Genomic DNA, 15746 nt, shown 5'->3' with positions numbered 1-15746 from the left:
AAATGGAGAAGGCATTATTCTACTAAAGGTTCCAGAATATAGCAGAAACCAAAGAGGAAGACCTGGGAGAGACAATGACGGAGATTTTCGCTGAAACAACACAGAGAGATAAAGATAACATACGAAGGGATATTGATGAAGTTTACAGGGTGCACACCAACTACACACGTAGGAATAAATTACCAAAGGAAGTGCACGTCCGATTCACAAAGAAAACAATAAAAAGAGCCTGTAGTACAGTGGACTAAAGCACACTGTTATTAACATCTGCTGCTTGCAATTACTGCAAGTTCAAATCTCACCAGGCTCAAGGTTGACTCAGCCTTCCATCCTTTCAAAGGTAGGTGAAATGAGGACCCAGATTGTGGGGGCAATAAACTGACTTTGTATAAATATACAAAAGTATGAAGGCTATTGCTTAATGCATTGTAAGCCGCCCTGAGTGTCCGGAGAAGGGCGGCATATAAATTAAAGCAAAAAAAAAAAAAGAGGAGCTATATAGAAAAATGAGAGAGGAGGCAATCTTTTATAAAGGGAAAGAAATAATAACATTGAAACAAATTCCAAGAAGAATAAGGGACCAGAGGAAAAACTATAACTTTCTCACAACACAACTAAATAAACACAAAGTGATGTTCCGTTGGCTGCTACCAGAGGACATTTTAATCTCATGGCAGGACAAGAAATTTAAGATAGATAGTCTGGAAAGAGCCCAGGAGTTTTTCAACCAACACTTTGTCCTCGAGGAAGATCAAGAATTTAGAGAAGAATTGGAAAATAAGAGCCAAGAGGAACAACCTATAGAAGAAACAGAAGGTGAACAAGAGGAAAAGAGAAGAGTGGAAAGAGAAAGAACAGAGAGAGAAGGAGCAAGGGGAAAAATGCAAAGAATAACAAGAAACAATGTTGACTGGCGGCCCCCAGGGGGAGAGCCTTCTCTGTGGGGGCACCTACGATCTGGAACGAGCTCCCCCCGGAGATACGGAGGATTCCGGATCTGCGTACCTTCCGTCGCGCGCTTAAGACGTTTTTATTCCATCAAGCTGGCCTGACCTAAACTTTTCCTCTTTTTAAATGGAATTTTAAATTTGGTTTTAATTTATTGGGGTTTTAAAATGTCTCAGCCAAATTTATTTAATTAGTTTTATCTCTATTTTAAATTTTGTATCTACATGTTTTATTTTATGGCTGTTCACTGCCCTGAGTCCTTCGGGAGTAGGGCGGTATACAAATTTAATAAAATGAAATGAAATGAAAAGAAACACAAGGAAATTAAGGACAATAAAACAGATAAGAAGGAAAATGAAACAGGAAATAAAAATGATTTCGATCAACATAAATGGATTAAATGCCCCAATCAAAAGAACCCGGATATTTACCAAATTACAAAAATTGGATATGGATATTATAAATTTACAGGAAGTTCACATCAAAAAACAACACCAAAAGTTATTAGAAAATACAAGATTAGGGAACCTTTACACTTCACTAGCAGAACAAAAAAAAAGAGGCATCACAATCTACATCAGGAAACATTTAAAAACAAAACAAATATATGCAGATGAAGAGGGAAGAGTTCTAATGATTGAAATACAAACAGAATTAAAAACAATACTATTGATCTTGATTTATGCACCAAATGAGAATCAACGGGCCTTCTTCAAAAACATACACAACAAAGTAAAAGACTTGTATTACAAGAAAATTTGCATTGTAGGTGACTTCAATGCAATTTCGGACACGGAAAAAGACTATTGGTCTATTGTACTAGGAAAAATAAAACTAAGAAAAAGACCCTTCCAGATACTTTTAAGGAGATGATGCAAGAACTATGCCTTCAGGTCGCTTGGAGGGAAATAAAGAAAAAAAACAGTATACATTCTATTCCAATCCACATCTATCCTGGTCTAGAATAGATATGGTCTGGATGACAACAGATCTCAGGAAAGACCTAGAAGAAATAGAAATAATGACAAACATATGGGCAGACACAATCCAGTAAAAATTATTTGGAAAGGCTATCGGAAGAAGAAGAGATGGATGATGAACACCGAAATCCTAAAAGACAAAGACTATGTACAAATGATAGAAAAGGAAATGAAAATATTTTTCGAGATCAACATCAAAGAGCAAACCTCCCTCCAAAACCTATGGGACACGATGAAAGCCTATATAAGAGGCCTGACAATAGCATATGTGGTGAAGAAAAACAAAGAAAAACAACAGAAAAGAGACAATTTGTTGAAGGAACTCAAAAAGTATGAATCCAAGCTACAGAATGAACCTCAAAATAAAAGGATCAAAGAAAAAATAAATTTGACAAAACATAAAGTTAATTTGATCACACAAACAGAAATAGCTAGGAAAATTAAATTAGTAAAACAAAACCATTTCGAATATGCAAATAAGACAGGGCGATGGTTGGCGTACAAATTGAAAAAAGAAAAAGAGAGAAGGACAATACATCAATTACAGGATGATACAGGAGCGATATATAGAACAAAGACAAAAAGAACATAGCAAGAATATTTTTCCAAAAATTATATGAACAAGAAGAGACTTCAGAAGAGGACATCAAACAATACCTAAACGAAGCCGACATCAAAGAATTAGAAGAAACACACAGGGACCTATTGGACAGGCCAATCACGATGATAGAATTAATAGAGGCGACAAAAAAACAGAAAATAAATAAAACCCCGGGATCAGATGGTATACCTGCAGAGTTCTATAAAACATGCCAGCACTCAATAGACGAAATTTTACTCTGAATACTTAATGATGCACTTCTGGAAGTTACAATCCCCAATTCCTGGACAGAGGCCATCATTACATTGATACCAAAAGAAGAGACACAAATTAAAAACTACAAACCGATATCACTCTTAAACATGGACTACAAGCTATTTACATCGATTATCACAGAAAGAATTAAGAAAATAATTAATGAATACATTCATTCGGATCAGAACGGCTTTATCCCAAAGAGACAGATAAAAAATAATATGAGATTAATAATTGACGTATTAGAATACTACGAAACAAATTCAGACAAACAATTGGCCTTAATTTTTTTAGACGCACAGAAGGCCTTTGACAACCTAAACTGGAAATTTCTTACATTACAACTGGAAGCTATGAAATTTGGCAATAAATTTATAAATATGATAAAAAAATTTATTCCTCCCAAACAGCAAAAATAACAATAAATGGCGACATGACAGAACAATTTCCAATATCAAAAGGAGTGAGACAGGGGTGCCCTCTGTCTCCTCTGTTATTCATATTAGCTTTGGAAACACTCTTAAAGGAAATTAGAAGAGATAAGGAAATAAAAGGCCTGAAAATTAAAAGGGAGGAATACAAACTCCAAGCTTTCACCGACGATATTGTATTTATCATAGAACAGCCAATAACAACTGGCACTAAATTATTAGATAAAATAGAAAAATATGGGAGAGTAACTGGACTCAAAATCAATAAACAAAAAACAAAGGCACTAACAAAAAATCTCACCAATCAACAAGAAAAGGAACTAGAAGACGAATTAGGTATACAAATGACAAAGAAGGTAAAATACCTAGAAATATGGCTCACTAATAAAAGCTTATCAATTAGAGAAGACAATTACGATAAATTGACAAGACAAATTAAAAAAGACTTAGAAATTTGGAAAAAACTACAACTATCTCTTTTGGAAAAGATCGCTTCAATTAAAATGAATGTCCTGCCTAGGATTCTATATTTATTTCAAGTGATTCCAATAAAACCGGGGAAGAATTTCTTTAAGGATTTCAATAAATTAATAGCAGACTACATCTGACAAGGGAAGAAAGTAAGAATTAAAATAAAACACCTACAAGATACAAGAGAAAGAGGAGGCCTAGCACTACCGGACTGGGAAACATATTATAAAGCATCAGCACTGATTTGGATCAAGGAATGGATGGAACTTAAAAATAAAAGATTACTAAATTTAGAAGGATTCGGTCTACAACGAGGATGGCATGCATTTCTATGGAAGGGCACCGATAAACAACATGTTTATTTCCAGAGGCATATTCTCAGACAAGCATTATATCAGACATGGCAGGGCATCAAAAAAACACATTAATAAAATTTCGGAATGGTTATTGATCATGGAAGCCCAGATTTACCCAAACGCCATGGATGCCACCAAAATGAAAACCTATAAAGAATTGCTAAATAATCAAGGGGAACGAAGAACAAGAGAAGAATTGAAAGAGATGGGTACAGACATTGACTGGTGGCCATACTTACAAATAAAATCAAGATATAAGAAAGATTCACCTCAATTTGGATTCCAAAAAGGCCAATACGAATTAGATAAAATCTTACGAGGATTACAGGAAAATTGATAAAAAAAAGTTTATAATTATTTACGAGGATATAAATTAGAAGAAGAGGTGGTCAAAGAAAACATGATAATTTGGGCAAAGAATTTTGGCTATAATATTGAATTGGACAAATGGGAAAAATTATGGACAATAAATTACAAATTAACAATGTCTGTACCCTATAAAGAAAATCTGCACAAAATGTTTTATAGGTGGCATCTTCCACCGGCCAGACTGGCAAGAATGTTCCCCAACACCTCCCCAACATGCTGGAAATGCAAACTCCATAAAGGAACCTACTATCACATGTGGTGGACCTGCCCAAAGGCAAAACAGTATTGGCAAATGACTACTTACTTACTTACTTACTTACTTACTTACTTACTTACTTACTTTATTTGATTTATATACTGCCCTAGTCCCGAAGGACTCAGGGCGGTGAACAGCCAAACAGTAAAAATACATAGATACACAATTTAAAAACAAAGTAAAATCGAATTAAACAATTTGGCCCAGACATATTAAAACACCCCAATCATTTAAAAACCAATTAAAATTTGCATAATTAAAAAGAGGGAAAAGATTAGGCCAGGCCCGCTGATGGAATAAAAAGGTCTTAAGAGCATGGCGGAAGGTGCGCAGATCCGGGATCCTCCGTATCTCCAGGGGGAGCTCGTTCCAGATAGTAGGTACCCCCACAGAGAAGGCTTTCCCCCTAGGGGCCGCCAGTCGACATTGTTTGGCCGACGGCACCCAAAGGAGCCACTCTCTATGAGAGCGTACCGGCCGGTGGGAGGCTATTGGTGACAGTAGGCGGCCCCCTAGATAACCAGGTCCTAAGCCATGGAGTGCTCTAAAGGTGGTAACCAAAACCTTGAAGCGCACCCGGAAGACCACCAGGAGCCAATGCAGCTCGCGCAGGAGAGATGTTACATGGGAACGCCATGTCGCTCCCATTACCACCCGCGCGGCCGCACTCTGCGCCAGTTGGAGCCTCCAGGTGATTAGAACACAAATAGAAGAAATTGCACAACAAAGAATAGAAATGCGGCCAGAAACCTTTCTACTAGGTATAATAAATGGACAATACGAAAAGGAAATAAAGTATTTAATCATTCATATAATAACAGCAGCACGAATAATTTTTGCACAAAATTGGAAGAGTAATGATATACCAACAGAAGATAGAGTAATTAGTAAAATCATGGAATGTGCAGAAATGGACAGATTCACAAAGGAATTACAAGAAAAAGAGGAACATGACTATTATCTAGTATGGGAAAAGTGGTACATTTGGTTGGAAGATAGAAAAGGAAAAAAAGATTAGGAAGTAACTGGAATGTCCTAATATAGGGATAGGAACACAACCACTAATGCAGGTTAACAGTGAACTACAAAGATAGATATAAGAGAATAAACCAAAACAAGGAGGAGTCAAAAGCACAAATAAGAACATAGATTACAGTAGCGACAACTTTGATAAGATGTATATTGAATTTTTGTTTACGTATTCTGTATGTTTTGTTGTTACTTGTTTTGTTTTGTTTGTATTTTTAAATAAATAAAATTTAAAAAAAACCATTCTAATATATATGGTGAATTAATAATGAAGAGACAGGGATAACAAATGCCTTACTTTCTGAAAGCTATCTTATATGGACAGGAGTTTAATCTTTAGGGGATGTATCCTCTGCAATCAGGGATCAATCTGAGTACCGACACTTCTGTCTTGAGGAAGACAATTTCTTCCAACTTGAAATTACAGATAAACTTCCCTACATAAAATCCCATGTCATTGCATTAGACAGACTACAGAAGCATTTGACAACTTGAACTGGACCTTTATGTTTAAAGTAGTTGAAAAGATGGACTTTGAATGGGGATTTATAAAGAATCTGAAGTCCTTCTGTACACTCCAGAAAGCTCGGATGAGCTTTGGGTTTAAAAATAAATAAATTACAGAACACAATCCTGACTAAGAACATAAATGTGAAAGATCAGAATAAATTGGAATTTAAATGTATACAGGAAGTTTGGAAGAGGGTTTGCCGAAAGGTGTTTCTAAATGAGTGACCTGAAAACACTTCCTTTTCTATTAGTTATCTGGGGGAAAGAACCCAAACAAAGAACAGTCTCACCTATGCTTTAATATATTGCAGCCATGCTGCTGAGACATTCACGATGCTAACTAGAACAAAAAATGTATGTGGTAAAGTCAGATTCCTCCTGATTAAGACAAAAGGATATCAGATACAGCAAAAGGGAATATAGTCCAATCTAGGCTAGTCCATAAGATTTTAATTCCTCACCCTTTTCATACTTCCTAGTGTATAGAAAGGAGTATGGAAGAAGGGACACCCAATTTCCCCATGTAACATCTCCTTGCTCTTGAAACTGATCTGTTCAGTGGGAAACCCAAGTGGGGTATTCCTCGTAATGAACTCCTGCATTGGTAATCCCTGGGATCTTTTCCAAATTGGCTGGCGAGCATCCTTGCTGTTAATGTCTAGAATGTAGATCATGAGCCTGCACTTGTGATGTGGCAAGCACTGTCGTACGGTCGGATCTGCTTTAGTTTTGGGACATTCTTCTAACTATTTTACAGGCATGTCTACCCTTCCAAATCATAATAGAAGATGGAGGTTTCCTTGTATCCACCGGGCAATCGTGATTAATGGTTTCCTTAGAAAGAGGCAATAAAGAGATAGGATTAAGAATTGGCAGGAGAGAGATTTATTTCTGGAGTTCCAAGATTACTTACTTATATATCCTACTTTAGTAGATTTTTTTTCTTCTGTTTATTTATAGCATTTCCAAATAACAATATGGTGCTGTAGATTGTGGCACTAAGATCAAAGATGTGTATACTATTTCACATCATCAAAATAAATAAAGCATTCCCACATGATTGATTTACTCTTTGTGGGGACCAGTGTTCCCATCCTGTGATATGTCGGATCTGAATGACTTCTACATTAAACTGAGAGAATAACATGCATGCTAATTATTCTTCCAGGGAAAAAATGTCCCGCTCCAAATGTAGACAACAGCAACCCAGTTGCTCATGATGATAACGACATCCGTCTTGGTGGTAATATAACTATCTCCTGTGTATATGGGTGAGTTGTAGTTCATCTCCAAACAGTTGCCTTAGAAGTAATAGTCACAAAAATCAGTTTAAAATAAAATTAATTCTGTTCTAAATTGTTCTTCTCAAATGTAAAAACATATAAACAGTCTACCTCATCCTCAGTTTTTGTATATAAATCAAGAAAAGTACATCTGCCCACTGCATTTATAACTATAAATCATTTACTGAGAAATAAAATGAGTCCTTGCCTCCCAACTTTGGAACATTCACCTAGACAGCATTTGGTTCTGTTTGTCTGAGACTTTTTTAACCTGCTTCTTAAAAACTGTTTCAGGGACTCCAGCTTCTTTAATACTTCCTTTTCTTTAAATATTTTTACCATCATTGTTTTGTTTATTTATTTGATCATTTTTTAAATCTGAATACCACACATTTTGCTCTCTTACCATTCTTAAGTGATATCAACATGAGATTTGGAAATGTATACTCTGAATCGTTTTTCTTTGTCTTTAGGTATAGGGTTATTGGTGAAGCTACACTTAAATGTATTCTGAAAGATGGCAAGGTTGACTGGAATAGAGAATTCCCATATTGCGAACGTAAGAGAAGATTTTACTTTAAAGTCATTAAAGTTTATGCCACTGGTTATTGCTGCAGCTTCCAAAAAGTTGCACTGTTGCTGTGGAAGGAGAACATTTCTCTTTTAATTTACTTGCCTGTAATTTAGTAAGTCTTTGAAACACCCTGAATATTCTTCCAGTGCCAAAATGAATTCCAATTAAAAGGTTACTTTAGAGAAATCATTCTCTCTCCCTCAGATATCTCTTGTAGTCGTCCTACCAGTATTCCCAACGGACAATTTGATCTTGACCCTAATGACGAATATTACGTTGGATCAGTTGTAATCTACCGCTGCAACCGTGATTTCTCCCTGATTGGAAATTCAACCCTCACATGCATAACTGCCGAAGATGGCCTAAATGGAAAGTGGAATTTACCTGCCCCTGAATGTAAAAGTAAGGAAAAATGGAAGTGTCTTTAATGAATTGCTTTTCTAGCTGTTGTTGTTGGTAAATAAAATTCTTGCAGAGAGAAAATCATTACATAATCTTTGAAGCTTTGTGATCCCTGAATGAGAGGGGAATTTGAAAAATAACAAAGGCGACAGTATCATAAAACTGCTTTGAGAAACATTGCAATAGTTTATAATGTATAGCGAATATGTTAACTATAATTTTGATCTAATTAAAAGGTTAATTCAAAGAAATGATCCCCTCCTTCAGACATTCCTTGCCATCAGCCTGATAGAATTCCTGATTCTAATTACAAATATTACTATGGATGAGTAGTAATCTATCAAACTGATCTTCTCTGTTTGGAAAGTCAATGATCACATACCTAGTTGCAGAAGATGGCCTAAATGAAGACTGGAATTCATAAGACAGCAATGAGAAATACTACAGTAGCACGTAGTATAAAATATTATAGAATCCCTGCATGTTATCCACATATAAATATGCTGCTTTTTGGAAGATACTAACATTCAGATTCATTATGAACAATGTTGAACAATGTCTATATAATATATATTGGTCATTGCTTGCAAAATGACTGAGATTTCCAGTTTCTGCAGCAATAATTAGTAACAATCATCCAACACAGTTACTAGGTTAGATGAGCAACCATTTTAAACCCCAAAACAGGCAGTAGTAGTGGTAGTACAGGTAGTCCTTGACTTACCACAGCTCATTTAGTTATCATTCGAAGTTGCAATGGCTCTGAAAAAGTGACTTATGACCATTTTTCCCACTTACGACCATTGCAGCATTCCTATGGTCACATGGTCCAAATTTGTATCCTTGGCAATTGACACATATTTATTCTGACAAGCAAAGTCAGTGAGGAATCCAGATTCACTTAACAACGGTGTTATTCATTTAACAACTGCAGTGATTCACTTAACAACTATGGTAAGAAAGGTCATAAAATGGGGCAAAATTCTCTTAACAGCAACAAAAAATTTGGGCTCAATTGAGTTCATAAGGCGAGGACAAAATGAATAAAAGATTAACCAAATATTATCTTGTAGGGCCTTAATACCTGATACTAATAGAAGAAAGAAAAATAAAAGCAACTGCTAATTATATATCCTTTTTAGCCACAAGCAAATCTTGATTGTTTTATTTATAGGCTTTTGTTCTGAGCTGGTTTTGTTTAAATGCTGCTTTCTCTTTTCAGACGTCAAATGTAATCGACCAAAAGTGGAAAATGGGAAGTTAATTAATTTACCTAAGCCTTCATATACCTATAATGAAGCCATCAGCTTTGAATGTAATTCCGGCTATTCTGCTGTGGGAAGCCTCCATATTAAATGTGGAGCTAACAGTTCGTGGGTTCCTGGCATCCCCAAATGTGTCAAAGGTAACTATTTAACACAGAACTTTCTGCCTGATTAACCTGAATCATCATTTTCTCTTTTCTCTGGTTATTGCCTCTGTTACTCACTCGTTTCTTACAAGTAGACTTATAGTGGTCACCACTGTTCATTCAGATGATAAGAAACGATAACTATAGGTGAATTATAATGTGAATTATAATGAATTATAACAGAATCATTAATGAAGTTCAGATCTTAGGAACTATTGGAAATACTCCTATATCTATAAAGTTCTCCATGCTAAGTGAAACTTGATTTATTCCTAGTCTTTCCTTGTATAAGAAGGTCCTTGCACATACAACCCTTTTAGTTAAATCGTAATAAGTCAGTTTCTTCAAAACAGAAATATGTACACAAATCATTTTGGTCATGAAAGCAAAGTCTTCTTGCACACCTCATTCCCCTTTCTGAATTGGTTAGATTGGCCCTTGCAGAATGTGGTATTTTACTATCTTGCTCTTGTTCATAGTCACAGATTAGGATTCCATTTAGTTAAATTTCTTTACTGGAAGAGACTGAAATACGAGATCAAATATTGGAAAGCAGAAAGATGGAGGCTTCCTCTGAAGCTTACTCCATAACCAGTGGCCTCTGTCCAGGGGTGATTTTGCACACTCACTTATTACACCTTCATTCCAAACCTGAATTATATAAGTAGAGCTTTTGTCTAGCCATAGTGCGAACAAAGGATGGTCAGGAAAACAATAAATACATTGTGGTAATCCATCGTTGGTTTCAACTATAATTTGTTTGACATGCCAGTGTAGGTGGATATAGCTAAACTATAAAGCATGCTTTATAAACTGAGTTCACAAATTATGCCACACCAAAATCCAAATTATTTCTGAATCCACCTGATACATAGTTTCAGAATGGGATCAGGCACAAGGCAACTTGCCACGAAAGGCAAAAATTCAAATCTATTATGTTTTCTGCAGTAATTAACAACTTTAAGCACTATTGTTTAGTGGAACACCCCCAACGAAATAAAGCTCTGAGGCCTAAGGTTCCTCAAAGTTCCAATTTATTAGAGATGTCATGTTGGCACATCTGGGAAAACCTGAATCTGAAAGCTTCCAGGTTTTCTCCACCCAGTTAACAGTTCACAGCCCTGCCCCACACATTGTCCAATCAACTCTTCAAACTCAACTGGATACAATCTTCCGACAGTCTCCATTAGACGCAGGCAAAAGTCAGGCAAAAGTCCTTGAGTACGGAATGTTGTTATGACTAACTTTCTACCGCTCCAACAACAACTCCCTCCCAACTTCCTCAACTAAAGTATGTGGGCAGTTAAGAAGCAAAAAAGAAAATTGTCTTCCAAAACTGACATGCCCCTTTTTGGTCTGATATTCATGTAATATTGGGGCAATTTTACTAAGAGAAGTTTCAATATCTTTTGATGTACAACATATTGGCTTCTGCTGTTGGCTTTATTGTGAATTGCGCTAATACAGTATGGATGGAAAAACAAAGAAGGTCCTAATTTCCAGTTGATGTCGCTGCGGGAATGGACTGGAAAATAGCGGGCTCTGATGAGCCGTGCAAAATCCAGCCAGACGAACCACTGCTGGGAGGCTTTTGAGCCACAGCTGTCTTGTAGGGACAGTGAAGAAAGTAAAGGCGTTTGATGGACCGCGAGGAATTGGCAATTTCCTTGCTGGAACAGAAATAGCTCTCCTGAAGCGGCAGCAGGAGCGGCGGCCATCTTATGGTGGCCACCTTGTAGCTGGGACAACTGGACTGAAGAACTGAGCAGAAACAGTGTGTGTATGGAGTGGTAGAACTGGGTGAGTTAACTGCCAATTTATACTAAGAAAAAATGATGTTTTAAAAGAATTCCTGAGCTTGGACTAGCGGCTATCTGGCAATTGGGGGGAAAAAATTACACAGTGATTTGTTGTGTTGACTGTAATACAAAGAATCTAAGTGGAAGTCTTACATTTGGAAAATTGGGAAAAGCAAAATATTTCAAAAAGGAAAAAAATGATTTTCGGAAGAAAACAACAATTTATAAGAGGACCTTAAAAGATTTCTGGATATCTTGATAAACAATTGGATTTGATAGACTATTTTGTAACAGAGTAGAAATGGAGAGTGCCATCTGCTGGAGGAAAGAAAAAGTACTGTAATACTTTATTCAAATAGACAAAACAGAAGAAATAGCAGCTGGAAATTTCGACCTTGGCCATATAGAAGAAGATAATTTGGACAATGTGAGAACATTTAAGGAGTGACTGTGTTTACATTTGGGTGTTTGTTTCATTTTCCTTCTCTTCTGGAGGATAGCTTTTTAATTGGATTTGACTGTTGAAGAATTTGGACAATAATTAATAATCTTTTTAATTTTGAAGAATAAAAGAATAATTGAAGAAGAAAAGAAGAAAAGAAGAGGAGATATAAGAAAATTAAATAGACTTTAAATTTTGGCTAATTACATAGATACATAGAAATATAATTGGGGAGATATTAATAACCTTTTAAATTGTTATAAAATGGAGTTGCAGATGTATGAAGCGTTACTTTTGATGTTTAAAAGCATGTGTGAATCTTTAATAGGCAAAAAAGAAATAGAACATTCATTTAAATATGCAGAAAAAGAAAATGAGGAGTTGGAAATTTAAATAAGAAACAAAAAATTAACAGTGATTATATGATAAAGACGAATGAATAGAAGTTGTCTACACTAAATCTCAGCAGATAGAAATGTAAAATAAGTAATTTGACAATATTATTAATTTTGATAACAATGTAAATTAAGATGAACATTTAAAAAGCTAGAGAATAACAATGTTGAAATCATGAAAGCAATTATTTTTACGAAGAAGAATGAATAGAACTTGTTTGTGATAAACCTGGTGGTTCAGCAGACTAATAGCATTGTGATTAAAACCAGCTGTCTGCAATTACTGTAAGTTCGAATCTCACCAGGCTCAAGGTTGATTCAGCCTTCCATCCTTTGTAAGGTAGGTAAATTGAGGACTCAGTTTGTGGGGGCAATAAACTGACTTTGTATAAATATACAAAAGGATGAAGGCTATTGCTTAACGCATTGTAAGCCGCCCTGAGTCTCCGGAGAAGGGCGGCATATAAATCAAATAAAAAAATAAAAATAAATAAATAAATAAACCAAAGCAGATGGAAAGGTGAAAATAAGTAATTCAATAATATTATTAATTTTGATAAATGTAAATTAAGATGAATATTTTAATGCTAAAGATTGGGAAGAAGGAATTAGAGAGATACCGCCAGAAATGAAGAAAGATGGTAAATAACTGGAGTAATTGTAATTGAGGACAAATGTAAGGCATAAAGTGATGTTATTAAAATATAAAATTGAAAATGATAAAAAATAATGGAAAGAAAATAATATGGCAGAAGTTGAAATAATAAGATATGGAGAAATATGATTAATTTGTGATAAAGGATTATACAAAAGAGATGAAATATGGGAGATAAAGATATATTATAATTATGATTTTGATTAAGTATAAAATGTATAAGATGTGACCCGGTCAGCACTCTGTTCATAAAATATGTATGATGAAAGAATTTTTTAAAAAAATAAAACTTGTTTTTTTAAAAAAAGGAAAACAAAGAAGGTCCTTGAAGCTGGCCATATTTGGACAAATTTAGCTAGAATGTTTTGTTAGAATTTGGTCTCTTTTATACAGATGGTTTGCATCTTTTAAATCATCCCACGATTTCATTATAAATGTTTCTTTACTACTACTACTTCATAAGCTTTTCATCAATTTCCAGCTAACTGCACCTCCCCAGTACCACCACTCCACTCAGCACTAAAGGAAGAGATCCCAAAAGAAGGCTATCCGGTTGGAACTGTCCTGACATACCATTGCATCACAGGTTATGAATATATCCCCGGAATTAACTCCTCAATTACATGTCTGAACACTTCCAAATGGTCTGACATTTCATCATTGTGTCAGGGTGAGTATCTTAATGATGGTTTCATTCTGAAAAACAGATCGTCCATATTTATTATTCCTATATATCGGACTTCATTTGCTCCTCCCAAAAAGATCATTATAAAATCCAGTAAAAGTCCAAAACCAGTGCTTCATATATCCTAGATGAGAATCTTAGCATTCTAATATATACGGTGAATTAATAATGAAGAAACAGGGATAACAAATGCCTTACTTTCTGAAAACTATCTTATATGGACAGGAGTTTAATCTTTAGGGGATGTATCCTCTGCAATCAGGGATCAATTTGAGTACTGACACTTCTGTCTTGAGGAAGACAATCTCTTACAACTTGAAATTACAGATAAACTTCCCTACATAAAATCCCATGCCATTGCACTAGATCAGGGGGTCTGCAACCTTAAACACTCAAAGAGCCATTTGGACCCGTTTCCCACAGAAAAGAAAATACCAGGAGCCTGTGCCTGACTATTTCTTAAGCGCCCACAAAAGTAGTGTATGTAGATAAATTAAATGTTCTATTTTCTTCTGAAACTTTTCTTTTCTTGGATTTATCCATGCCTGGCCTACCGGGGTTTGAAAAGCTCAATAAATCATGCGCTGGTGGGTGTTGCACGTTGGCAGTTGTGATGCATATTTTGAGTGACAGGGAGCCACAGCAGAAGGGTGAAAGAGCCACATGCTCTTTCATCAGAAAGAGGCAATAAAGAGATAGGATTAAGAATAGGGCAGGAGACAGAATTATTTCTGGAGTTCCAAGATTACTCACTTATATATCCTATTTTAGTAGATTTTTTTTCTTCTTCTGTTTATTTATAGCATTTCCAAATAACAATATGGTGCTGTAGATTGTGGCACTAAGCTCAAAGATGTGTATACTATTTCATATCATCTAAATTAGTCAATGTTTGTTGTTTTGTCTAGTCAATCTTTAATTAATATTATATTGAGCATTAATGATATTAATTTAGTAATTCTGTTTATTGATACTTATCAATAAATCAATAATATCAACATCATGAATTGATATATTTGGAAATATCTTCGTTCTAAAATTCATTTTACTGTATATATCGATCTCAATATAGCTGAGTATAAAGCTCAATATATACTGTATATATCGATCTCAATGTAGCTTTAGATAAACTAGCTACTTTGCATTGTTCCAGCGCCAGTGCCATCCGTTTGTCAGAGATATTATGATGCCACTGAAGGTTATGACAGGGTTGACACACATTGTAACAATGCTAGCCTGCTTTTATCATTTTGAGGTAAGCCTGCAGTTCTGCAGATGCTTTAGTTGCCCTGGAAGGAGCTGGGTCTTTCTACTGCAGGAGTGAGAGATGTTTGTCAAATCAGCCTGGATTTAGATTAGCATTACCATGCTGAGGTAGACTTGCTGCATTCCCACATGATTGGTCCCCATGATTGTGGGGACCCTTGTTCCCATCCTGTGATATGTCAGATCTGAATGACTTCTACATTAAACTGAGAGAGTAACATGCATGCTAATTATTCTTCTAGGGAAAAAATGTCCTGCTCCAAATGTAAACAACAGCAACCCAGTTGCCCATGATGATAACGACATCCGTCTTGGTGGTAATATAACTATCTCCTGTGTATATGGGTGAGTTGTAGTTCATCTCCAAACAGTTGCCTTAGGAGTAATTGTCACAAAAATCAGTTTAAAATAAAATTAATTTTGTTCTAAATTGTTCTTCTCAAATGTAAAAACATATAAACAGTCTACCTCATCCTCAGTTTTTGTATATAAATCAAGAAAAGTACATCTTCCTGCTGCTTGTATGTATAAACATAATTCATTTACTGAGGAATAAAATGAGTCCTTACCTCCCAACTGTGGAACATTCACCTAGACAGCATTTGGTTCTGTTTGTCTGAGACTTTTT

General features: G+C 35.5%; 1 protein-coding gene across 1 annotated transcript in view; it reads left to right on the top strand.

The window, feature by feature from the left end:
• Window positions 1–15746, top strand: part of LOC117663851 (complement receptor type 1-like) — a 99802-nt gene that overhangs the window by 69875 nt on the left and 14181 nt on the right. Inside the window, exons 20-25 of the mRNA XM_087890669.1 lie at window positions 7375–7477; window positions 7963–8048; window positions 8268–8465; window positions 9688–9870; window positions 13649–13837; window positions 15361–15463. Coding sequence (XP_087746795.1) covers window positions 7375–7477; window positions 7963–8048; window positions 8268–8465; window positions 9688–9870; window positions 13649–13837; window positions 15361–15463 — 862 coding nt within the window. The remainder of the gene's footprint in view (window positions 1–7374; window positions 7478–7962; window positions 8049–8267; window positions 8466–9687; window positions 9871–13648; window positions 13838–15360; window positions 15464–15746) is intronic.

The sequence above is a fragment of the Pantherophis guttatus genome, chromosome 3 (genome assembly GCF_059756535.1).
Source record: "Pantherophis guttatus breed Tessera chromosome 3, ASM5975653v1, whole genome shotgun sequence".
Taxonomy (NCBI): domain Eukaryota; kingdom Metazoa; phylum Chordata; class Lepidosauria; order Squamata; family Colubridae; genus Pantherophis; species Pantherophis guttatus.
This window is presented reverse-complemented; position numbering and strand designations above follow the sequence as displayed.